At 37.1% G+C, this 27,624-nt stretch overlaps 1 protein-coding gene and 1 long non-coding RNA gene across 4 annotated transcripts in view; one reads left to right on the forward strand and one right to left on the reverse strand.

Moving 5' to 3' along the window:
- Positions 1 to 27,624, forward strand: part of LOC129763403 (keratin, type II cytoskeletal 2 epidermal) — a 351,176-nt gene that overhangs the window by 144,435 nt on the left and 179,117 nt on the right. Inside the window, exons 1-2 of one of the 3 annotated variants that reach the window (XM_055762438.1) lie at positions 14,884 to 15,206; positions 25,315 to 25,685. The exons of 1 other annotated variant lie outside the window; for it this stretch is intronic. In XM_055762438.1, the coding sequence (XP_055618413.1) occupies positions 25,619 to 25,685 (67 nt within the window). In that variant the 5' untranslated portion in view covers positions 14,884 to 15,206; positions 25,315 to 25,618. Of the gene's footprint in view, positions 1 to 14,883; positions 15,207 to 25,016; positions 25,686 to 27,624 lie in introns of those variants that run through there. One more of the 3 variants, XM_055762439.1, reaches the window with a different exon arrangement.
- On the reverse strand, positions 13,644 to 14,555 carry LOC129763406 (uncharacterized). The gene is made up of 3 exons (XR_008740912.1): positions 14,205 to 14,555; positions 13,968 to 14,146; positions 13,644 to 13,904 (listed from the first exon to the last, which is right to left on the reverse strand). It is a non-coding gene; the product is annotated as an uncharacterized LOC129763406 (long non-coding RNA).

Raw genomic sequence — 27,624 nt, forward strand, 5'->3', positions numbered from 1 at the left:
TCTCCCCACGAACTGATTGCGAGTGAACGGTTCGTGAACGAACTGATTCCGAAAGAACGGTTTGCGAGTGAACTGTTTGAGAGTGAACTGTTTGTGAACGAACTGTTTGCGAGTGAACTGTATGGGAAAGAACTGATTGAGAGTGAACTGTTTGGGAACGAACTGTTTGAGAACGAAATGTTTGCAGGCGAACTGTTTGCGAACGAACTAGTGCAGCTGAACTGATTTGCGCTGGACGGAATGGATAAATATAACGAGAACGCTTGTAAGGAAAATAAAATGATATTGTCATTTATGAGCAAAATGCCTGTAACGCAGGGTTTATTTTGTTAGTGCATACTCAATTTTGGGTTGAAAATTAAATTAAATTTTCGTAGTTTTAAAAGCAAAACTATATATTTTCAATTTCATGTATTCTTTCAATTCCGCGTAACATTCAGATATTTCCTGATTATCAGAAAAAAATCTGGGGGAAGCTGGGGCGATTCATGGTTTAGGTAATCATAAAATCTTATAGTGTTGTCGTATATATGTTGAGAAAAAAATTTTTTTGTTGCTTTCAATTCATTGTTTGGCCTATTACGTGTACGTGTTATCGTGATTGTTTGTGTGATTGATTGTTCGCTGCTGATTTTTTCCCCTGAATGAACATTATGAAATATGATCTCACATGAAACCTGTGTGTTGTCCAAAAACAGAATATGAAAAGTTGCACATATTTTGTGCGCATCAAATTATTACATAAACTTTTGTCGACCGATAAACATATTTTCACATACAGTTTGCGACTTTCAAAGAAGAAGCAGCTTATCTTTCCCCACTAAATTTCAAAAATATAAATCCCATACGTACACTATCCAATCCAACGATATCAATTAATAGCTGTCTATTTATGTTGGGTTCCAGCTAACATTTTATGTTGTTCTTAATACCGCTGAACGAAAGAGCGAAAGAACGGTTCAAAAGAACCCAGATTCATATATTTTCGAGCGGTTATGGACACCATGTCGACCGAGCGACGGAAAGTGCTACAAAAGTGCTAGAATCTTACCCCGCCTTACCTCCTGCAGGCAGCATTGCCTACAGTTTCAGCTATAATTGTACGCGATTACATATGAGTGAAATGGCATCACTGCAGCGATTGTTCTTTAAGGTAAACATAAGCATCAGTTCATTTCCAACGAACTTATGCTTATGTTTTTTTGCACCGTATTATTTTGTAAAAAGTGTATATAATAAGAAAATACGATTGAAACGTTTGAGAAAAAATTATCCTCGCTGAGCTCTCTTCCTTCGGAATGGAATTTATAGAGTGTCCTCTGATGTCCTCTCAGTCTTTTCTTGAAAAAAGGAAACTTTAAAGTTAGTTAAAAATAACGATGTTCCGGAAGTTTACTGCTTTAATCCAACTTTATTTTAGGTTCGCAAACGCTGCTATACCGATTGTGTCTAGAAATGTCTGTGCCGGGAAAGGAATTGAAACTGCATAGTCATTCCACTGATTTCAAGTTATAAGAAGATTCTATGAATACAAAGAGCGATAAAGATAATATGTAGATGGGTATATAGTTGATTCATCTAAACTTTTCAATGCTGTTTGTAAAAATTCCAAAGGACATTTCTAGCCTGCATTGGTCAATTTTCATTCAATCGAATCTTTATACGGCTTGACAGGTATGGAACATTATTCTTGTTGAATGCATACTTATTTTGAATTTCTTGTAGATTGATGAATGAGGCAATTGTCACAGTATAGTCCTTTTGTGTTGAGATTGTGGATTTCCACAAGACTGTAACGTCATCGAGCTCCAACGCAACTTGAGCTAGGTATACTTGGTTTTCTTTGGATATGATTCCCCAAATCGAATGGGAATAGATCAGAATCAGGATGGTGACCAGCGACTTTGGGTTGGCAAACAAGAGGCAGCGAATATTTCGAAATAACAGCATCAACCTACGAACAATTGCATGCTGGAAAATGCCCATTAAAAAAATTTTGCGTTATATAAAACACAACAAGGTTGAGGTGCGTTTGGTGAAATATATTGTATGTTCCGAGTTATAAGCGGGTTTAGTAAATATCCAACATACACATGAGTTATTAAATATTTTTGCCACACGGAAAAGCTAGAACGCACATTACGCTGAAAAAAAAAGATTATTTCACTATTAAAGAACTCGAAATGATTGTGAAAGTCATTCATGTGCTGCAGGAAAACCTAGGCAGAGTATCCAGCTATGGTATCTGTTCTACTTATTGTAAGGGAAAAACATAGAGATGCATTGGACTTCACATCTATTCCAAAATCAGAAACTTGCATCATAATTGAGTGTTAGAATATAAGTTCATATCTTAATCATTGTGACCATGAAACTTCACATAACTTCGTACACTGAAGCTATTCTATGTGTTCATATCGCTCAGGTATATTATCAACTACGAAATTGTAACTCAAATTCAGCTGCTAGGTTCTCTATCGATTTTTTTTTGTATATTTAAGATACATATGTCAGATTTATTTTACCTGAATTCAATTTAATTTGTATAAATAATAAAATAAATATATATCAATTGTGTGTTTTTTTTTGTTTAAACATAAATGAAAACAAACAGTGGAAGCCATAAGAACGATCGAGCAGTGATGCAATCGGTCGACGCGGTGCCAGATTGGCAAAATGTTGTCTAGAAATTGCTTGTCAAATACGAAGGAAAGGTCGACAAAATCATTGCAAAATGGCACGACATCGGTACCGCTGTCGACACCATTTTCTGGGACCGATTTGACACAACAAAGTAGAGTGGGAACTGATTCACTTAGATGAACGGTTAGTGAGTGAACCGTTCATCAAAGTGAACTGTTTTGCCCATCTCTAGAACGAACGCACATTGCAGCACTACGATCGTTACTAATCCTGCATCCACCACCATCAATCAAAACAAGCGCGTCACTTATAAAGGCCGTTTTATATTATTCAGCACGTAGCGTAAACGGTACGTACCGACACGGGCAGACAAATACATGATGTATTCATATTATCACGCATACCAACTTCTCTGTAAGGACTGGCAGCGCAGACGGAGCGGAGAAATTTGTTTTCGGAGCGGGAGAGTAAATTCGCGTTGACGAAATTGAGCCAAGCGTAGCTACTGGTGATTGAATCGATGACGTACCGAAGAGCGACGAACGCACCCATACCACGAACTTCGACGTTTGATTTGTATGTATGGTGCTACTCGCCCGTGTAGTTCGTGCCCGGCACCGGCAAAATATTCTTTTCGAGAATTCCTTCATGCATTTGTCTGAAACGGTGCTGTGTATGCCCGGACCCGTTCCGCTATATAAACGCATACACATTTGAAACACACGCAATAGTATTTGTCTTGCATGAAACGTGCCGTGCCGGTTACACTACGTGCTTGAAAATATAATATTACCTTAGTTCGCAATGATGGTTCAGCAAGATGTGGCGTCTCCCTTCGATACTCGCAGCTTATCGTCCTCTAGCTTCTGTGTTGTTGTATTGATGATACTCTTCCTTCACCAATGATTCGCTCGAGTGTGGTGAGAATGTTGCGTGAGAGCGTGTGGTATGGTATATATGAGGTGTTGCATGAGAGCTTGTGTTGTGTTGGGTATGGTAAGTTGGCATATGTTATCTAATGTAACAATGTGTATACAAGTATTGTTACACATCACCACCGCGTTGCATTCTGAAGACTGGCGGAAACTTCTCTGATTGGATCTTGAAGAAAATGATGATTTTGCAAAATATGCGTTATTTTACATATGCGAAGCCTAATGTGCTTCAAGAAACACCATTGCGTCCGCAAAAAAACTGTGAAACATGTGGCCGAGTAGTGGAAAATTGGGTAAAACGGATCAATCGCTGTAAACGAGCCCGTGGTGATCATATGACCAAAAACGAATTTCGTTCTGAAAACTTAAGAGTTGAACTACAATCAGAATAAATTTGAACTGTTTTTTTTGACGTAGGACTACGTCTTTCATTTCTATACCGGGGTGTAAAATCAAAGTTTCAAAAACGAAAGCGTTACGCCAGAGACCGAGATTTTGAGCGTTAATAGCTCCTAAACAACTGAACGAAATGGTATGATAAACAGTTCATTCGAAAGATAAAATGTCTACGCGTTATATTCTTCTTACTTTTTGATCTAAAAATTTGTTTCAATAGCCTTAAAATTGCTTTCAAAACATGCTATTGAAATAACCAATCGGTATATAAGCGAGCGCCGCTCGGAAATCCACTCAGTTATAATTGAACAGCGATTGCAGCATGTTGTCGCTGTTGTGGTGAAGCTAACTTCGTTCATCATGAAAGCGCTGATGGACGGTATCACCAAGAGCCTGTTTGTGCATCTTAGGCCAGAAGGGAATCCATCAGGAGGAGAGTGATGCCACTGAGAAGGCGACCAGAGAGTATAAGCATCTAAAAACGGCTCCGCTTGAGGCATCGGAGCAGCCGCCAAACACACATACACGCGCGTAATTCTTTTCATTTAGTTGCTGTCCAGCATCGAGAAGATCCCGGAAAGATGTAATAGTTGCTGAAAAATAATATGCCAGTTCCCCTTGGAATTGAAAAATATATTCAAGCGAAAGAGTTTATTTTAATGTTTTCTATCCATATAATACTGCTGCGATCGAACACATTTGGTTTTGTGATTTTTCAATCAAGTGCAATTAATTAGCAGGAAAGCTTCTGAAGGTTATTCTTCCCCATCAGTATAATTTTTTCGTATCCAATATTGGATGCACGAGCAACGGAAAATTTTTCGCATCGCGAAAATCATATAATTTTCAATCGATTATTGCTCACCCGCTGAAAGTTTCAAACTCAGAGAGTTCATTCACACTCAACCACACTTTCTCTCGATTCAATCACGGACAAAAAGCATGCTTAAGCGATATTCTGGTGGTGAAACGCATTCATTTTTCGCGAGGATATCGACTGAACAACATCGTTGCTGGACGATTTGGACAAGCTGGACGGCGAGGGATCGAGTGATTCATTACCTGACCTGACCTGAAACGCATTCAGTTTGATTCGAACTGTGAGGGAGCGCAGAAAAGCCGAACTATCAGGAGAAGAAGAGAAGGTTACCAAGAGAGAATCAGCATCGAAAATCAAATAATCACTAAATCAAAAATAGTCCTACGTCACCCTTGCGGCTATATCACAGATATAACCCACTTCCTGTTTTTTAATAAAAAAAAGTGATGAAAGATCCGTTCATTGTTGTTTTTGATGGCGAAAAATTACAAAACTAGGCAATTTTGGTTGCCTACGGGCTAGTCTTCAAAACATATAGATTGAATGTACCTGTTGCATGCAGTGCACGGTATCCCGTTATTTGAAAAAAGTAAGGGTGTCTCACATTATCATACCGGGTGTTCGGGTTCGATCCCCGTTCTGGCCGGGGGATTTTACATCAGAGAAATTTCCTTCGCCTTGCACTGTGGTCACGCGTATTCTAGAGCTTGTCCCTCGGAATACATTCAAAGCGTGTTATTTGGCTTAAGAAATCTCAACTAAGTATTATTAAATGACGTTTCCTAAAAAAAATACCAATGTTTTTTTAAATGCAAAACTAAAATTGAAAAAAATATTTTCAAAATAAAAATCATTTTTATCAAAAATAAGTTTTTTTTAAATCCACAAAAAAATACATATGAATAGCCCTTATAATTTTCAACAAATCACCCATACATCGGAAGATGCGCACTTCTACAGGAAAAGAGTTTTTCTAGCAAAACCTTCTTCGTGTTTTCTTTGAAAAATTACTATTAATGTTTGACTCATAACATTTTTATGTGTAAATCATTGTGATTTACATGTTCTGCAAACATTTTTTCTATTTAGAAACATGTTAAGAACATGCCAAACCCGAGAGTTTTCACAAAAAATGTTACAAGTAAAACAGTATTTTTTCAGGAGTCTCCATACAAAAATGCCATATATTTCAGAAACTATAAAAAATATAAAGTTGATTCGACAAATGTTCATATTTTAATAAGACCCTGAAACTTTGTCGAATACACTATATCGCTGTCTTGACCAGGGCTCGGCATAGTCATATTCAACTGAGGATAGTCAGCGGACTATGAAGGAATTCCCCTTTGTATTCAATTGGAAATGACTGTTGGCTTCTTCACGCAATTTTTCCCTCAACATAACTGAACAGTCAGTCGGGCTTTTAGTTGCTACCTCCCTCTAAGACTTCATTCTTCCCCGCTGAACGGACTCCCCTCAAAATGAATTCGTTGTTCTTTCTCATGTATCCCGTATGCATGTATCGATCTTTGAGTTCAACGTGGTTTGACATATACTACAGGTGAGCTAGATTTGTTTGTACCGTGCACGAAAATTACTCACACGTATAAAATAGCGTGCAGTGTTATGTTCAGAGTCACTGACAAATTTTTCTGTATGTTTTTTTTTCACAAAATTGTATGTTTTTTTACAAAATTGAACTTGAAAACAAAGTGAACTAAAATTTTGTATAGAATTCCTCCCAAACTGCACGCTATTTTGCATGCTTTTTACTAATACTAACGCGAGGACCTTTATAGCATACCTTATAACTATCTTAGTTCGTTGGTTTGAGTTCACGGTGGGTAGACAATAAACCGCCCATCATGGTGTAACTACTTTTTTGCATCAGAAATCATCAGAAAAAAATTTTCGGCGTTATTTTTTTGAAAACAATTTAGGCATTTTGTTATGAAAACTTAGATTGTTTTCTACATTTCATCCTTTGACCATAATTTTGTAGGTATTGTAATTTTTGAGTTTTTAATTTTTGGCCCTTTTCAAAAAGTTGTCTAGTAGTTTTTAGTAGTTTCTAATTTTTCAAGTACGCAAAGTTGCTTAAATGACCAATGTCTTTACACATACAATGTTTCACTGCTATCCGAGATGGTGCTGCCAACGGGCAGTTGAGTTGGCATGAAATTCGTCTATTATTTTACATACAATCACTTTTTGAACGGTCTTCTCATTTGTGCAAAACATCGCGTATCATTGATCAATCTTCAATACCCTTTTTTGCAAACCGTAGAGAGATCAAAAAGGCATAGTGGGAATACCCATATTCTATCATCGTATTTCTGAAAATCTGTAGGGACAAATGAAGATTGTTATTTTTAATTATAAAATAAAATTAGCAAATGATGCCGAAGTGATTCAATCACAAACATAAATTAAAATCAAATGTATTACCGAGTGGAGCTCGCCATCATCTTTCTTCAAGTGAACGGCGGCTTATATAATCGAATCATAGCATATTTTCTTGGGAACAATCGATGATCATAGTGCATCTTTAGTGCGGCTTGTGTGAACACAATTTAATGCAGACGGACTCCAGTTATGACTAATGAGATGAAAGGTTCGATGTTATGGATGTCTGCTTTTTATACTTTATACTCCACTCCACTCCAGCATTTTGAACGAAAATCACCTTTCCGAATCTGATAAGTATTCTTGGAAAAATTTAGAACGATTATTGTATCTGATAATAGTTTAATATTCTAATAACATGCTTTTGGTGAAATATTTTAAAAATCTTAGAAAAATGGTGGAGTAAGGGTCACGACTATATGTCTACAATATAAGAAGAACATCGAGTATTTATTTTTATTTTAGTGTCAACAATTGAAACTGGCTTCGGGCATGTTAATCTGATAGAGTACTTTGGCTTCACGCCATATTCGACCTTTCTTTAGTAGATGTCGACACTGTTCCTCCGTTATCATGAGTTCCAGCGAGAGAAACGTCAACGCAGCCGAGGGAGTCGACAGTCGTTTACTTTGGCCATCTACACATTAGGCAACAGCAACCCGATCTATGTTGGCGATGTCAATCGCATCGCCAACTCAGCTCTGCACATTGAGACAACTCGAACGCGATGAATTCGTTAAGTTTTTATCCGTCATCATAAACTGCCTAATCGCTGGCAGAGACGCCATTTATTTAACTGCCGAAAAAATCATACGGAGAGCAAATTATGAAAAATTGGTTTGAAAAAAACTATTTTACTTGGGATTTTTCTTGACACCAGGCAAAGAAAAAATAAATAAAAACTTAATTTCACAAATCATCGAATCAAATTGAATGCATACGCGGCTTCTTAAAACTACAATAGAATCAAAAGGGCACATTTGAAATACAATTTACACTATAGCAGAAAAAAAATCTGCTTATCTGGCATTCCTGGATGTACTTTTTTGGAAGGTGTTTCATCTCATATATCAAACAATAATACCATTTTTATTTAAAAAATGTACCGTTGTGTTAATATTCCTTCGTGTGTACAATAGATTTCAGAATTTCTTTTGGGTTCTGCTTTTTTTCTAAATTCTAAATATTTCTAAAAAATGGATGTATATATTTAGTTTTCGTTGGAGTAATACCACAAACCAGCAAACAATATTTACAAACATAAAAAAATCATTGAAATAAGAATACAGCCGAAAAGAATTATATAAAGAAAACAGAAAAATTTTCAACAATTCTTCTAAAGAATGATTTATGTATACACTAACGCTAAATATGAAAAATTCTCCCAGGGGTCACATACTCGCAGACCGCACCTTCGCACATGGTACAATCGAGAATCAGGGATGATAACGGTTTCCCGGGAAATCTGACCAGAATTATCCAATCTTAGGCTATCTGTTGGTATTTGTTGAATCATTATTATAACCGACGGCATCAAGCTAAAGGTGACATATTTACCTAACATACGAGAGCTTGTGTTGTGTTGGGTATGGTAAGTTGGCATATGTTATCTAATGTAACAATGTGTATACAAGTATTGTTACACATCACCACCGCGTTGCATTCTGAAGACTGGCGGAAACTTCTCTGATTGAATCTTGAAGAAAATGATGATTTTGATCACAAAATCATCTTCAGCGTTGAGGCTCATTTCTGGCTAAATGGCTTTGTCAACAAGCAAAATATGCGTTATTTTACATATGCGAAGCCTAATGTGCTTCAAGAAACACCATTGCGTCCGCAAAAAAACTGTGAAACCTGTGGCCGAGTAGTGGAAAATTGGGTAAAACGGATCAATCGCTGTAAACGAGCCCGTGGTGATCATATGACCAAAATCGAATTTCGTTCTTAAAACTTAAGAGTTGAACTACAATCAGAATAAATTTGAACTGTTTTTTTGACGTAGGACTACGTCTTTCATTTCTATACCGGGGTGTAAAATCAAAGTTTCGAAAACGAAAGCGTTACGCCAGAGACCGAGATTTTGAGCGTTAATAGCTCCTAAACAACTGAACGAAATGGTATGATAAACAGTTCATTCGAAAGATAAAATGTCTACGCGTTATATTCTTCTTACTTTTTGATCTAAAAATTTGTTTCAATAGCCTTAAAATTGCTTTCAAAACATGCTATTGAAATCACCAATCGGTATATAAGCGAGCGCCGCTCGGAAATCCACTCAGTTATAATTGAACAGCGATTGCAGCATGTTGTCGCTGTTGTGGTGAAGCTAACTTCGTTCATCATGAAAGCGCTGATGGACGGTATCACCAAGAGCCTGTTTGTGCATCTTAGGCCAGAAGGGAATCCATCAGGAGGAGAGTGATGCCACTGAGAAGGCGACCAGAGAGTATAAGCATCTAAAAACGGCTCCGCTTGAGGCATCGGAGCAGCCGCCAAACACACATACACGCGCGTAATTCTTTTCATTTGGTTGCTGTCCAGCATCGAGAAGATCCCGGAAAGATGTAATCGTTGCTGAAAAATAATATGCCAGTTCCCCTTGGAATTGAAAAATATATTCAAGCGAAAGAGTTTATTTTAATGTTTTCTATCCATATAATACTGCTGCGATCGAACACATTTGGTTTTGTGATTTTTCAATCAAGTGCAATTAATTAGCAGGAAAGCTTCTGAAGGTTATTCTTCCCCATCAGTATAATTTTTTCGTATCCAATATTGGATGCACGAGCAACGGAAAATTTTTCGCATCGCGAAAATCATATAATTTTCAATCGATTATTGCTCACCCGCTGAAAGTTTCAAACTCAGAGAGTTCATTCACACTCAACCACAGTTTCTCTCGATTCAATCACGGACAAAAAGCATGCTTAAGCGATATTCTGGTGGTGAAACGCATTCATTTTTCGCGAGGATATCGACTGAACAACATCGTTGCTGGACGATTTGGACAAGCTGGACGGCGAGGGATCGAGTGATTCATTACCTGACCTGACCTGAAACGCATTCAGTTTGATTCGAACTGTGAGGGAGCGCAGAAAAGCCGAACTATCAGGAGAAGAAGAGAAGGTTACCAAGAGAGAATCAGCATCGAAAATCAAATAATCACTAAATCAAAAATAGTCCTACGTCACCCTTGCGGCTATATCACAGATATAACCCACTTCCTGTTTTTCAATAAAAAAAAGTGATGAAAGATCCGTTCTTTGTTGTTTTTGATGGCGAAAAATTACAAAACTAGGCAATTTTGGTTGCCTACGGGCTAGTCTTCAAAACATATAGATTGAATGTACCTGTTGCATGCAGTGCACGGTATCCCGTTATTTGAAAAAAGTAAGGGTGTCTCACATTATCATACCGGGTGTTCGGGTTCGATCCCCGTTCTGGCCGGGGGATTTTACATCAGAGAAATTTCCTTCGCCTTGCACTGTGGTCACGCGTATTCTAGAGCTTGTCCCTCGGAATACATTCAAAGCGTGTTATTTGGCTTAAGAAATCTCAACTAAGTATTATTAAATGACGTTTCCTAAAAAAAATACCAATGTTTTTTTAAATGCAAAACTAAAATTGAAAAAAATATTTTCAAAATAAAAATCATTTTTATCAAAAATAAGTTTTTTTTAAATCCACAAAAAAATACATATGAATAGCCCTTATAATTTTCAACAAATCACCCATACATCGGAAGATGCGCACTTCTACAGGAAAAGAGTTTTTCTAGCAAAACCTTCTTCGTGTTTTCTTTGAAAAATTACTATTAATGTTTGACTCATAACATTTTTATGTGTAAATCATTGTGATTTACATGTTCTGCAAACATTTTTTCTATTTAGAAACATGTTAAGAACATGCCAAACCCGAGAGTTTTCACAAAAAATGTTACAAGTAAAACAGTATTTTTTCAGGAGTCTCCATACAAAAATGCCATATATTTCAGAAACTACAAAAAATATAAAGTTGATTCGACAAATGTTCATATTTTAATAAGACCCTGAAACTTTGTCGAATACACTATATCGCTGTCTTGACCAGGGCTCGGCATAGTCATATTCAACTGAGGATAGTCAGCGGACTATGAAGGAATTCCCCTTTGTATTCAATTGGAAATGACTGTTGGCTTCTTCACGCAATTTTTCCCTCAACATAACTGAACAGTCAGTCGGGCTTTTAGTTGCTACCTCCCTCTAAGACTTCATTCTTCCCCGCTGAACGGACTCCCCTCAAAATGAATTCGTTGTTCTTTCTCATGTATCCCGTATGCATGTATCGATCTTTGAGTTCAACGTGGTTTGACATATACTACAGGTGAGCTAGATTTGTTTGTACCGTGCACGAAAATTACTCACACGTATAAAATAGCGTGCAGTGTTATGTTCAGAGTCACTGACAAATTTTTCTGTATGTTTTTTTTTCACAAAATTGTATGTTTTTTTACAAAATTGAACTTGAAAACAAAGTGAACTAAAATTTTGTATAGAATTCCTCCCAAACTGCACGCTATTTTGCATGCTTTTTACTAATACTAACGCGAGGACCTTTATAGCATACCTTATAACTATCTTAGTTCGTTGGTTTGAGTTCACGGTGGGTAGACAATAAACCGCCCATCATGGTGTAACTACTTTTTTGCATCAGAAATCATCAGAAAAAAATTTTCGGCGTTATTTTTTTGAAAACAATTTAGGCATTTTGTTATGAAAACTAAGATTGTTTTCTACATTTCATCCTTTGACCATAATTTTGTAGGTATTGTAATTTTTGAGTTTTTAATTTTTGGCCCTTTTCAAAAAGTTGTCTAGTAGTTTTTAGTAGTTTCTAATTTTTCAAGTACGCAAAGTTGCTTAAATGACCAATGTCTTTACACATACAATGTTTCACTGCTATCCGAGATGGTGCTGCCAACGGGCAGTTGAGTTGGCATGAAATTCGTCTATTATTTTACATACAATCACTTTTTGAACGGTCTTCTCATTTGTGCAAAACATCGCGTATCATTGATCAATCTTCAATACCCTTTTTTGCAAACCGTAGAGAGATCAAAAAGGCATAGTGGGAATACCCATATTCTATCATCGTATTTCTGAAAATCTGTAGGGACAAATGAAGATTGTTATTTTTAATTATAAAATAAAATTAGCAAATGATGCCGAAGTGATTCAATCACAAACATAAATTAAAATCAAATGTATTACCGAGTGGAGCTCGCCATCATCTTTCTTCAAGTGAACGGCGGCTTATATAATCGAATCATAGCATATTTTCTTGGGAACAATCGATGATCATAGTGCATCTTTAGTGCGGCTTGTGTGAACACAATTTAATGCAGACGGACTCCAGTTATGACTAATGAGATGAAAGGTTCGATGTTATGGATGTCTGCTTTTTATACTTTATACTCCACTCCACTCCAGCATTTTGAACGAAAATCACCTTTCCGAATCTGATAAGTATTCTTGGAAAAATTTAGAACGATTATTGTATCTGATAATAGTTTAATATTCTAATAACATGCTTTTGGTGAAATATTTTAAAAATCTTAGAAAAATGGTGGAGTAAGGGTCACGACTATATGTCTACAATATAAGAAGAACATCGAGTATTTATTTTTATTTTAGTGTCAACAATTGAAACTGGCTTCGGGCATGTTAATCTGATAGAGTACTTTGGCTTCACGCCATATTCGACCTTTCTTTAGTAGATGTCGACACTGTTCCTCCGTTATCATGAGTTCCAGCGAGAGAAACGTCAACGCAGCCGAGGGAGTCGACAGTCGTTTACTTTGGCCATCTACACATTAGGCAACAGCAACCCGATCTATGTTGGCGATGTCAATCGCATCGCCAACTCAGCTCTGCACATTGAGACAACTCGAACGCGATGAATTCGTTAAGTTTTTATCCGTCATCATAAACTGCCTAATCGCTGGCAGAGACGCCATTTATTTAACTGCCGAAAAAATCATACGGAGAGCAAATTATGAAAAATTGGTTTGAAAAAAACTATTTTACTTGGGATTTTTCTTGACACCAGGCAAGGAAAAAATAAATAAAAACTTAATTTCACAAATCATCGAATCAAATTGAATGCATACGCGGCTTCTTAAAACTACAATAGAATCAAAAGGGCACATTTGAAATACAATTTACACTATAGCAGAAAAAAAATCTGCTTATCTGGCATTCCTGGATGTACTTTTTTCGAAGGTGTTTCATCTCATATATCAAACAATAATACCATTTTTATTTAAAAAATGTACCGTTGTGTTAATATTCCTTCGTGTGTACAATAGATTTCAGAATTTCTTTTGGGTTCTGCTTTTTTTCTAAATTCTAAATATTTCTAAAAAATGGATGTATATATTTAGTTTTCGTTGGAGTAATACCACAAACCAGCAAACAATATTTACAAACATAAAAAAATCATTGAAATAAGAATACAGCCGAAAAGAATTATATAAAGAAAACAGAAAAATTTTCAACAATTCTTCTAAAGAATGATTTATGTATACACTAACGCTAAATATGAAAAATTCTCCCAGGGGTCACATACTCGCAGACCGCACCTTCGCACATGGTACAATCGAGAATCAGGGATGATAACGGTTTCCCGGGAAATCTGACCAGAATTATCCAATCTTAGGCTATCTGTTGGTATTTGTTGAATCATTATTATAACCGACGGCATCAAGCTAAAGGTGACATATTTACCTAACATACTTTTTTCGGCTCGCTGATAACAGACAGCAACAATTGCTGTTAACTTGGAAAAAATACATCCAGCGGATTCTGTGCTTCTTGCACAATCTCCAATATTATACGCATCCTTGACCAATTCAGCACTCTTCCCGGACGGTATATCAAGAGAACTTGCATATTGATGGCATTTCCTAACGTCAAACGAATATATATTATATATAAACTAAACCAAAGTAGCAAAATACTTACATCTCGTTCGTTCATAGAAACAGATGCGCCAATATTGTAAACACTGTTTTGCATCACCACTGACAAATATTGAAATTCAATGAACGCAGAAATCAAAACGTCAACAGCAATTGAACGAAAAGGTTGCCGACACAAATCGCGCGCGACTCGACATGCTGAGTTGAATCGAAAAAGTTGGTCCGACAAAAGTTGCCAGTTGCCTAGTGTGTATGCTCCCATTTGATTACACATGTTCTCAACTTTTTTGACAGATTCGTTAAGTTGCTTTCCAACTTAGGTTGCCTAGTGTGTAGATGGCCTTTGTTGTTGCAGACACGATCCCGCACGCATTTTTATCTGTTTTCAATCCCTTTTGCTGACAGGAAGCGGTTTTGTCACGGGGTGCGCTTGCGCATCCCCTTGTAGCACACCAAACCGTCGAGGGTTGTTTTTTGTTGTTGTTTTGCTTCCCTCATGCCAAAAGACCGAGCATAGACAAAGAGACCGAGAGTGCAACGGGTACCGGGGTTGTTGTGACTCATTCCTTCCCCTCATCTCCGACCACTCCGGTGTGCGACACGTCGGCACCATCTGTGGAAGCCAAGGAAAGTTCGAGCGGTATCGGGAAAGCGGAGCAGGCGCACTAGGTGGAATGTTGCCGAAAGAAAGGAATCGCCGAAGGACCTGCCAGCCTACCAGCGGAGCCCGGGCAGTTTCGACTCACGATTCATCCGATACGAACGAAAACATTTGCGACTGTCTGCTCTGGTAGTGGACAGAAAATTTATTTTATTTCTTTGAAAAGTGACTGTTATGGAATAATTGTACAAATCGAACCGGTTGGACAAATATGTACCGCGAGGAGAGAAGGATAAATTAATTCCGGGCACAAAACGAGACCAAGTTCAACTATTAAACAGTTCACAATGAAATTAGATTAAAAGATGGCGCAGTTCTGATGCAATGAGCAAGTGAAAAATCATGGCTGATGTCGGTTTGAAGCTGTAAATTCCAAGTTGAACTGTGAGTGAAAAATCAATAGATCCTTTTGCACGGTAAAACAGTTGATCCCGTCGTTTGCGGCAAACGAAAGGGGAACCCGTATTTTTTGGATCATCAATGGAATCGATTAGGGTGTAATCGATTTTACTCCGGGTCGAGTTGACAGTCAGCTGTGGTGGCGACGGCCATATTGCTTTATCGTGCGAAAATATTATCAATCAAAACAATATTCCATCAGATATTGCTTATCATGCAAAAATAAATCGGAACGACAGATGCTTCAAAAAACCCCTGGAAGTGCCGTGTCACGACAAATGTGACTCTTCCAACCCTTATTTATGTGTCAATATAAGCGTTTTCAACTGTGTATAAAATGACATCTCAACTCCGTTTAAAATGGCTAATAATTACGATGATTGAAGACACGTTTCAGTTCCGAACAGGCGGACAGCCCACATGCACACACACTCGCCATTATTTCTCTCAGTGCAATTTGTAAATATCATTATCTAGTGACAAATGGACATAAACACAGCCATACCATGTTATTGTGTATTGCTACCCTCGAACTGCTGGCAGTGATAAGAAAAGGGTAGTGGACGGTTGCGTCGCCTCCCTGTCTCGATCACTAATGCGTATGTGTGTGTGGTGATACAATGTGATACAGTGACAGTTGGCACATGCTTCGAATCGACAGATAGATATGACTGTATTCGACTTCTACTAAGCGCTACGTCTTTGAGGATGGACGGTGTATATTTCGAAGAACGCAGGGAAATATCTTGGATTGATTGTATAATTGACATTCAACTTTTGCATGTTCGTTTGTCTTGTCTTTCGTCCAATTACATCATCCTATATGATGCGTCATTATTGGTTATGCGATTAGCATTTTCTGAACACATTTCAATGTCGTTGAAAATATCATGCCTTTTTTTCAACAATGATATCACGAATTTGCGTATGACTTTTACCGGTTATACAAGGAGTACACAAAATATGAAGGATAGACAAACTTTTGATCAAATAACTTCGTCAAACATATTCCGATTTAAATCTTGCTTTCGAATCTTCCTCTCTCATTCAACTGTAAATTCAAAACAGTATTACGGTGTTGCATCTTTTATACCAAGATTACTTCAATCGGACACGGGAGATAAAGGGTGGAACGTTAAAAAATTTCTCAAACATGAGAAAGTGCACATGGACACCGATTTTCAAAATGCGAACTATTGGGCTTCACGTGCCACACCTGCCATCAGATTTTGTAACGTTATTGTGACGACTCTTTTGATGCTAAACGTCAATTTGATTTAAAATGTTTCTCATTTTCAGCAGTTTTCTGAGTCATTTTTTTTCAATTGATTTTTAATTGGGACTTCAATTGAGCTCCAGCGAGTTTGAAGAATTTTGTCCTTGGTTACGACTTGCATATTGTTAGAGGTATACCAGTCCTGAGTGACAGGATTCGAGGTCTGGCCAAAATCGCAAAAAACCATTCTCGCGTAACTTTTATAAAGGTCTTATGTAACGAACAAAACGATCAATGTATCAATTTTATGCTTGAATCACGGAACAACCTAGCCCTAACATAACTGTTTTCCTGTAAATTTCCTTTTGTTTCTGCCAAAACTGTATCCATAACTAGCTGTCCCGGCAAACTTCGTCCCACCCAACATTTGTTTTTTGTTATCAACACCTTCAAACATTCACGTTTTCTTACTTTGAGCAAGTTCATGGGTCCAATCGCAGAAGTTTTCATTGATTAATCTTCTAATCGACCCCGTTACCTTTTACTATAAAATTCCTAGTATTTCTAAAAAAAACTCATCATTATAATATCAGATTATTTTCAGACACAACTCTTGTTCAAGATTTTTCAACCACTTGCAAATAACATGTTTCTCCGTTATATGGAATAAATGTTTTATACAGAAAATATGATAGAATAAAGACAGCCCTAAATCGGACAATTCCTTCCTCGAGTTCTGCTCTTATCATCACATTCGGAGATACTTTTTTATTGGTATAGATAGAAGGAGATATAGGAGTGCGTTTAATCATATTAAAATCCATTTACAGTTTCGAACAGAGATCAATTTCGCTAGCGTAAACATCAAATGGAATAACAGCACTTGTCACTATGTAATTGTAGAACATATGGGAATCTAATTTTCCGAATTTTCGCTTTTTCCTTCAGAGTTTTCCGAAAATTTTCAATTGTCATGTTTGGTTGGAATATTTTTGGTTGAAATATGTGAATATTTTTATGGGACCCCCTCTCCATTCCAGAGGAGGGAGGGGTGTCATAACATCATAGAAACGCCCCCCCCCCCCCATCAGAAAGGAGGGAGGAGTGTTGAACCACTTTAGAAATGTTTCTTGTCCCCTAAAACCTCCACATGCCAAATTTGGTTCAGTTTGCTTGATTAGTTCTTGAATTATGCAGAAATGTATGTTTCATTTGTATGGCAGTCCTCCCCCTCAGAGAGAGGGGAGGAATGTCTATTCACCATGGAAACGTTTCGTGTCCCCTAAAAGATTCGCATGAGAAATTTGGCTCCATTTACTTGATCAGTTTTTGGATTATGAAGAAATTTGTCTTTCATTTGTATGGCAGCTCCCCCTTAGAGAGGAGGGAGGAGTGTCTACCACCGTAAACATATTTATTGCACCCTAATACCTCCACATGCCAAATTTGGTTTCATTTGCTTGATTAATTCTCGAGTAATGCAGAAATTTGTGTTTCATTTGTATGGCAGAGTCTAACTACCATAGAAAAATTTATTGCACCCTAAAACCTCAATATGCCTAATGGATGAAAATTAGTCCTACCATATCAAATATGTGTTCTATGTAACATAGAACACATATTTGATATGGTAGGACTAATTTTCATCCATTACCATTTTAACTTCACCGGAATGGAGCACGAAGCTCAAAGTCCTCTATGTCGAAGTGTGTGGCATGATTGTCACAATTGCACAACTCAATTTGATTCTAGTCGAACAAAGTTACAGAATGCAATGCAAAGTTGCAATTCGTTCGGGTATCTCAAATTCGATTGGATTTCAAAATACGTGTAAGCAGTGTCTTAAAATATCAACAAATATTCACGAGTAACGAACATGAATTTATTTCAATGTAAATGACATTTTTTCAGCTTGAAACACACTGCCCTCATTATATTGATGACAATAACAAACGAGTTCATTTTGTTCATATCGCTGATGCATAAACAAGTTTGCTATAATGAATGAATGCGGCATTGAGTGGGGTTCATATCTTCGCTGTTATTTATGCTTTGAATACAAATTGATATTCATCAGATTCGAAACGATATTCGTTCTGGCATTGATTTTGAGTCAAAATTCAAAAATAAAAAAAAATAGTCAGGCTAGACCTTTTAGAGAACAACAACGCCAGAGTTCGATGAAACGAACTTTACAAGAAATCGCGCAGGATTTTGTTTGGCGAGACGGTAACAACGTCATAAATAAAAACCAACCGCACACAGCTGCCTCAGGTTAAAAGTAAACAACAGCTGATATTCATTTGGCTAAAATGAAATTCAATTCCGGAATCTTTAATAATCAAGTTTAAAATGACACTGGGTGGAAAAATAAACTTCAAAACATATTGAAGAACAAAAGTTCATTTACTCATATTCACTGGTTGTCTGGATCTGTCATTTTGATTTTCGTTTGGTATATATAGGTTTTCGATGCAACCTAGCCCGAAAATCAATGCAGTTGAGCTTAGCGAAGATGATTTTTTTCAACACTGCGTGTAAGTAAATGATCAGTAGAAGAATCCGGAATTTCCGAGTAAAATACACTATCGATTTTCTATGAGCGTAAATTAGAAATGTGTGTATAAGATAATCCTTGGTTTCGCCATTCAACCCAATACATCCAGCAATTTGTGGGATCGGATACGTATAATGTTGTAATGAAGTTCATTGTAGACCTTATTGACGTAGAACTACGTCTTTCATTAAGGGTGCCAAATCAGAAAACAGGTCACGTTTTTATGAAATAAAGTTAACGTTAATAACTATTTTTGTCGCGAACGAAGTTTGGTGATTAACATACCAAACGAATCGAAAATTCCCTAAGATTTGTTTGATATGCTATACATTACAATCGCATGGTGTGTAAATGGTTAAAATTCATGGAAACTATAAGCGTTTCCATTCCCCCATACATTTGTTCTTTCCATTTGTGTCCTTTCCCGAACAGAGCTGTCAATAACGGGCAACTTATCGACGAGCAACGAAGGGGAAATCGTAAGATTTAATTTCTCCGTGAACAAAGGAAAAGAAGAAGAACGAAGGGGAATATTTACCTAGAGTATAAACAGTGGATCTCGCTGAGGCAAATTTAGAGGCGAATGAACTGAAAGTTTAAAACCTCTCAAAAACAATGAAAGAAAGAAGGCAAACTTTCATTCTTCGTGAGGACACCGACTGAACAACATCGTTGCTGGGCAAGCTGGACGGTGAGGGATCGAATGTCTTTCTCAAGACAATTAGGGTTGAGGTGTAATACGAGGAAAAGGTAAAGTTTTCCAAGGGCTTTTTTGAAGGTTAGAGACGAATGAACTGAAGAAATTTAAAGTTTCACATGTCTTAGTTTCGGATTGAGCTGTGGACGCGACCAAATAACTGACTCGCTGATGTCTTTAGCATTGCAATCATTGCTTCAAACTGACGCCATCGCATTAAGGTTCTGAGCTACACAATTGTGAGGGGAATCATCAAGCTAGGCTATCGTTAGCTCCCCAAGAAAATAAATGTTCTGTAATTTTGTCTGTGATTTGGTTTGGTGGCCAGTAGCAAAACTTTCCCCACTAAGGATGATAACTGCGTTTATCTCGAGAATGTATTGTTCTGCGAGAACAAGAATGAATCATCAAACAATAATCGTCAAATGATTCCACAAGAAAAAATATTTCAGGGCGACCAAACTGGTAGAATGTTATTTCTAAAATTTCGTAGTATTATAAAATAACATTCGCAGTTATAAACAAGCGACTTGAATTAAACTACAGCGTAGTTCTACGCCAACAATGCGGTCGTGTCTTGGACACAACCTAAATTTTTTTTTTTAATTTTAACAATGCATTGCGTTTTGGCCTGGCAATAGCAAAGGCTGTGTCGGTGTTGCTCATGATAGCGTCTCGCAAGTGGATTCCTCTCGTCGCTTTCGTTGAATCGTGGCCGTTCGCTCTCCACCATCGTGTACATGCCGATCATGGATTGCTGGCACAGCTGACGATATCACGTCGAAACACCATTCGATACACATAAAAATGCATCAAGCGCGCTATCTTGTTTGTTTCGTTAGAGGACTAACCTCACGTTCAAAAAAATAATTCAAAATGGGTAAGAAAGTAATGATGTGATTTAATGATTTAATGTTTTTGCAAAATCCGTCTTGTCCCTTCAGAACGATTGGGACAATTTTGGTCGAAGAAACTGTTCTGACTTGTACTGGGTCACATATAATTTAGAGCTTATAACCTTATAACTCTACACGAGCTGATGATTGCGCCGGCTAGTGACCATTCTATCCTGGATTCCTCGAGTCGAGAAAGACGCACCACGCTAGATATGGGGTACAGACTAGGGGGGCGTTGCTGATTGATGGTCAGCTGCATCCCAATAGGAAGTATCCCGTGTCGGGCACACGTACAGAGCATCGAAGACTGCGACATACCAAATATGAGAACACTTGTAATACTAACCTCGAGTCAACCGCGAGTAATCGGTTACATATTACTCACATAGTCTAAGCAAACATTGTCAAAATATTGAACTCCCGGCCCCGTTAGGCTGACGCCATATGAGCCTTAAAAAATATATATTTTGGATAAAAAAAAACCCAGAATACATTCAAGGCGTGATGTTTGGCATAGAAGTCTCAACTGAGTACTAATAGAAATGACACAGGTAATATTACGATGATACGACGAACATTAAGAACGTTGGCGCCATTGAAGAATTGGAGAGCGCCGTATGAACTTTGTGTGTCGACGATGAACTCCAGATTATTGTTTCTTCTTCGAATCACAAATTCTCGCGTCACTGCTCAGTCACCTAGCATGACTCCAGCAAAGCATGGGCATTGAATCTACCGAATATACAGCTGGCAATTTATCAGGATTGATGACGATAGCATCATTCGGCAGCCCGAGCACCTGTGATTTGAAGAACTTCAAAAATCCGTTGGGCTCATTCAATAAGGCTTCCAGCTCGATGGAGCGAACGAAGCGTCATTTGTCATTCAACAACGTAAATAAATTCGTTCTGTTTGAAAAATGATCTAAAGAATTTAAATATTGTTTATACAAAAATACTAAAATCGCGATTGAAAATAGGGAATGGGATTAAGAGGGTGAACTTTTGGGATTATATGTATATCTGGGTCAACCCAAATAAAAAAAATAATTTAGAAAAAAAATTGTTTGTTCGTCATAGGGTCAATCGGTATTGAATATATGGTAACCGGTATCCTGGGGGTATGATACCTAGTCTATGACCTATTCTCATATCTACCGAGTGTTTTCTGTATAATATCATCGACCACAAACACCGTGACACGAGAATTACATATTAGGTTGGGGAAAAAGTAATCTATTATTTTCTCGGTTGGTGGCTTTAGTGATCAATATCTCGCGTAATATCGATCCTACAATTTCATGTTTAGGTTCGTTGTAAAAGTTTTTCATTTCACACTAAAAAAATCTTTTGCTGTTTTTTTTGTTTGTTCCATTCAGTTGTTAGTTACAGGGTGTTAACAATGGAAGTCAACAAAGAGAAAATTTGGTACATTTTACACTTTTATTTTATAAAGGTGAAAATGCAAGCCAGGCCGCTAACTGAAAATACATACTTATGTACACGATAAGTTTTGGAGGTGTTCAAATAGGCCCTAAAAATTATCAGACAAGAAGGCTTGACTAAAATCACCTAGAAGGGCGTCACATTTTTTTCGGATTCGGATAACGTTTTGAAAACCGCTCTTCTGACTCGTCCATGATATCTGATTGCTCTTGCTAACATAGTTAGTGGGTATCTGTTAAAAAAGGAGGAGACAATAAAATTGTTTTCAAAACAAAATGTTTGTCTTTCATTTTGGTGGAGTGTCTTTCGAGCAATTCCAAATGAAATCGACAAATGACAAAACATGAGTATCATTGATTCGAATGAAAGTTTGTTTGGGTTGAAAGAAATATGAGTTTTCCACTGCATTTGGGATTTTTTTTGACTCAAGCGTGACTTTTGAAAAGGGTGTATTGATTTTAGTAAAAGAAATCATTGATAAATTATATAATTATAAAAAATATGAGACGTATCGAAATAGTGTCTTAGAAAGAGTTATAGAGTATTGATTTCCAAACGTGAAAAAATATGCACTAAAAAAAAAAATTAATAATAAAATTTTTATTTACAAAAAAAAACTTTAATTTGCAATATCTAAAATATATATTTTTTATTTTTTCAAATTTTTCATATAAAATAGAAGTCATGTATAAAATTTTAAAATAAGTCCAAGATGGTAAAACTATTTTTGACGAACTTTGTGGAACATCAAATTTCATATGAATCTTCGAAACTTCGAATTCTTGTATGGTAGCAATCATTTTTAGCCACAAATTATGAATCCTGATGTGATTTAAGAAAAAAAGCTCTTCATCAATCTCCTTCTAAATGCAGCTATTCTCGAGATATTTAGAAAAATAATTCTAATTTATTTTCTTTTTTATAGTAAATAGACTCTTTTAACATGTTTGTCGTGTTATACCGCCATGTTCATGAAATTTTATGAATTTGCTTATAATTTTCAACATCTTTTCCAAATTCTTCATTATGGCAAAACTATATGTTTAGAAGTCACAATTTTCGTTCAAGATTTTTCTCCAATTGCAGAGAATGTGTTATTTTTTTATATTATGAACACATATTTGATATGTAGAGCTAATTTTTGTTTTAGAAACGTTTTTTCCCACACGAATATAAATTACCGTTTGCACAACTCGATTGAACTTGAGTCGAATGGATTATAGAATGCAAAATTGCAATTTGTTCGGTTGATTTTGTCTCGATCTGTTTCCAGAATACGGGTGAGTAGTTGATCAGTTGTCAGATCTGGAATTTCTGAGGAAATTCCACTATCGATTTCCTCAAGGCGTATATTGTGGACACCCGAATCTACACACACGCTCTCCTCTCCAATCGATGTTTTATCTGGATTGATGACAATAGTGTGATTGTCATTTCATAATTCGAGCAAGCGTGATTTGAAGTATTTCAATAATTCATTGTGCTCATTTAAAAAGGCTCCCAGCTCGCCGGCGATGTATCTGGCTTTAGTGGAATTGAGGTTACTTGCGCATGTAGGGATGAAAGTTCGATGAAGCGCCATCTGTCATTTAACAACGTAAATAAAATCGTTCTGTTTGAGAAATGAACGACGGTTGAGTTATTTGAATATTGTGTATACAAAAATACTGAAATCGTGTTTAAAAATGGGGGATGGGAGTTCTAATTGGAGTTATATGTATGGTTTGAAGCCAAATTTAAAAAAAAATATTCAGATTTTTTTCTGAATCAGTATATAATACCTATATGGTAATCTGTACCCTAGCGATAGTTTAAGTATCGTCCATGAGACTTTTATGATCACTAGGTAAATATCCTTCTGTGGAACATCGAACAATACCCCGTAATTAAATATTGCACTACGATGGAAGGGGCGGACACTATCCAACAACAAGCAGGTACAATTTTCAAACGGTAACGGTATTGAATTAAAGAGACTTTAAACTCAGAGAGTTCATTCGTCTCTATAATTTTCAAAGCCAATATTGCTTCGTCTAGTAAGTGTTTATTATTTCAAAACATTACTCGGTCTCACACTAGCTTGCTTGTTGTGTCACCTAGAATGACGGAATAATTTGCAGCTCCGTTTGAAGTTAACTTAAAATGATCTCGCGACGAACCAGTGCACAAAATTCTTCCAGTGCGATAAGATAGACACGCACGCACGCACCCATTCACACATCCAAACACGTGTTCGCAATCGTCTCCGCTGAAGTGGCGCATGACTCGTGGAAAAAACGCTCATAACAACACACAAAAACAAAAAAAAGTATGATAATTCATGGCGCATTGCAACTAGTAAACATACCCCTTTCCGACGGTCTAACGAAGCAACAGAGAGCTGCTACTGCAGAAATACTTATCGCACACATCAGTCTGGTCTGTTTTCGTTTCTCTACAGTCCATACACCGAAACTCGCGCACCAGGGAGAGACTCGTTCTGTCAAACTCTTGTTGTATATTCCATACGACTGTCGTCAATAAACACAGTGGTGACACAGAGCTCTCCCGCTCTCGGAACAGCCGTTCGCAGTCGCAGTCAAAGTCGTCCTTCGTCTGGCAGTGCAGTCCATTGCAACCGAAGAATTGTTCCGGCTCATGAACACTTTGACCTGGGACCGATTTTATCGTGTGGAGCAGAGATAAGAGCCTCGGTGCAACGCGTGATCGTGTCCAAAAGGGTGACACACGCACTAACACACACACACCCAACAGGTAACGCTGTCAGCGCCACATGACAGGGTAGTAGCGAGGACAGTCAGGCAGCAAAGTCTACACCGCGATTAGCTCAGGGTAATTTTTTTTGTGTTTCGGCTGCCTGTGTCACTTCCCGGGTATTTGTTTTCGTTCGGCTCCGTATGGATTCAGCGAGGATTTTAGCATACGAGAGTGTATGGGTTATTGTGGGTATTGATCGCTGCTTCCTCTCGCTCGGGTTCCGACTCTGTGGTCGGAGGTCAGTTCACGAGAGAAGAGGCCTTGATGTTAATCACACTGTAGTCAGTTCGCTATTCGTTTCCTTGCGTGGTCATCGCCTTCTTGTCATGCGGGTGACATGTGATCGGTGAATTCGCCGCTACCGATACCAAAGAGTACCAAATTGATGAATTGAATGCTTTGCCGGTCTGAGTGGATGCTGTATGGCGATCGACGGGATCAACTGTCAACCGTGAATCGGGAAGTGTGCGAAATGATATAAATGTTTTGTTAATTTATTTAAATCGTTCGTTCGTTTTTAATCAGTGAGTGTGGAATTGGAAACCCCAACCCCGAGCTCGGCCAAGAGTTTCAGGAAGTAAAGTGCGTGTGTGTATGTGTCAAGAAGTGTTTTGCAGGAAATAGCCCCAAAAAAGGCTTCAAGAGCAGTGAACCGGTGTTTTTAAGAGACCCAATTGTCATAAGAGAAAAAAGTCTGTGAAGAATCGATCGTGCAAATCAAAAACCAAAGCACGCATTTTGGTGTGGAATAGGGTGCGATCGGGCTTTTATTTTACGTGCATACGCGGATACAAAGTAGGTAGCGAAACACAACCAAACGGATCACACAATGGGAAGCGCATCTAACGGAGCAGCGTCTTACAACGGCGATGAGAACCATCGGTTCATTTTGGATGGTAAGTACTTTTACCAGTGTATGAATTATATTATAGAAACATGAGCTGGCAGTTATTTTTTTGTTATAATTTCCATTAAAAACGACAAAATTTCCAAATTTCCCCAATTTTGGGTTATCCCTCTTGTCCTGAAATGGAATAAACCAATGATTCTTGTCCCCATGAAGTGCAGCAAAATGGCCTGGACTGCCATAAATTTTTGTTTTTCTATCTTCAGGGTTTTCTGTTATTATGGGTAACCCACTTCTAGGATGAATAAGATTTAAATAAGCAATTGGTTTGTTTCGTTTGTTTGTTTTTTTCAGATATTCAAAAATTGATTAAAGTAGAGCATCTGCATCTAGCATTTCAGCTTCCAGTATGAGAAACCACTTTGCGATAAATAATACACACTCATGAATTTGGTTTCACCAGAAGAACCATTTTGGGTTAATAAGTCAATTATGATATATATTCCGTCTGGGCAAAACAATTGCTACATTTGCAGGTGGAAAAAGCGTACATCCAGAGATGTCAACCTTCCTGGTTTTCAGGATTTCCCAGACTTCATGGCATGTTCCCTACCTATTATCCTGACAAACGCTTAATTTTGCTTTTTTCTTAGAAATGATCCTGATTCATCCTGATTTTTGTACTTTTTACTTTATCAGAATGCAAATTATAAGTGAGAATGTACTGGGATCTTTGTCAAAGTTTTCATGGTTGGAAATGAGAACTATGATAATAGCTATCTGGTCCGCACGTGTATTAGGTAAATGATGTTGGTTTGTCCGATTTTAGGTGTTTTCACGCAACTAGTAAATGCAAATCGGATTCTCTTCATGAAAATCACATATAATGAAGACGAGTTTGGGTTTGTTGAAAAACCCCAGGTCTCTAGTTGCTAATAATACCTTGATGTTTACAATATTTGTGAGTGTTATAATCCAAAAAAGGCTGAATAAGTGCCAAATAATCATCTGATGATTGCTCAAATAAGGGGCGCATTGACACCATGGATTTTATGAACCATCAAAACATGTGAATCCGTAAAAATATCCTATAAAACCAACGTAAATCATGAAAAAGACTATTTTATTTATATGTTTTGAAACATTTCAATACCTGATTTGACACCGGTGCGCTGAACTAGAGCATGGAAAAAGTGGACAAACCAACATAATTTACCTTAATGCTAACATTAAATTAAATCTTTCTGATACAAAACTGTAGCAAACCTTTTTTATCAATATGTATGATCGTTGTAAATCGACTGAATAAGCTTTTCCATAGAGAGAATTCCGAATTATTTTCACTACGCACAAATATTTCGAGGCTTTTCAAAGCAGTGCTAGATAATTTTGAGAAACCAGAATATTTGACGAGTTTAAGAAATAATAACGAGAACAACATTACCTTGTATGATATGTAAGCACGAGTAACCGCAGAGATATTGATGTAGAAACACATTACATTTTTCAGAGTATAATATTACCTAAGAGAAGCTTTTTGAATTCATTGTCAATATAGTGAGATTTTCTATAATATTTGCTCGTCAGATTGAAAATGTTGAAACTCTAGTAAATATATCTATAATCGAATCAAATAATTTTTTAAATAAAATTTAAAAAATCTACAATTCATCTACTTCTGATATGATTTCTTCGTTTAAAGAGAAGAAATACATTCCAAAGTGTGGACGAAGAATTCAAAGAAATTTTGAGTGTCGATTTCTTTGAAAATTACTATGGTGATGCTGTAGGTTTTCGGGGGAAATATACAAGCGATCAAAAGATCCCTGCAATATTCTCCCAATGGCGAGGATTTCAACTTTTTGGCCAGCATAAAAATGCGAGAAAACAAATATGTTCTAGGAGTATAGAATTCTAAGCTGCATGGCAGATGACGGAAGATTGTTGAACAAAATAATAAGAATGTAGAATAAAATTGAACATATTTA

The sequence above is a fragment of the Toxorhynchites rutilus genome, chromosome 1 (assembly GCF_029784135.1).
Source record: "Toxorhynchites rutilus septentrionalis strain SRP chromosome 1, ASM2978413v1, whole genome shotgun sequence".
NCBI classification, from domain to species: domain Eukaryota; kingdom Metazoa; phylum Arthropoda; class Insecta; order Diptera; family Culicidae; genus Toxorhynchites; species Toxorhynchites rutilus.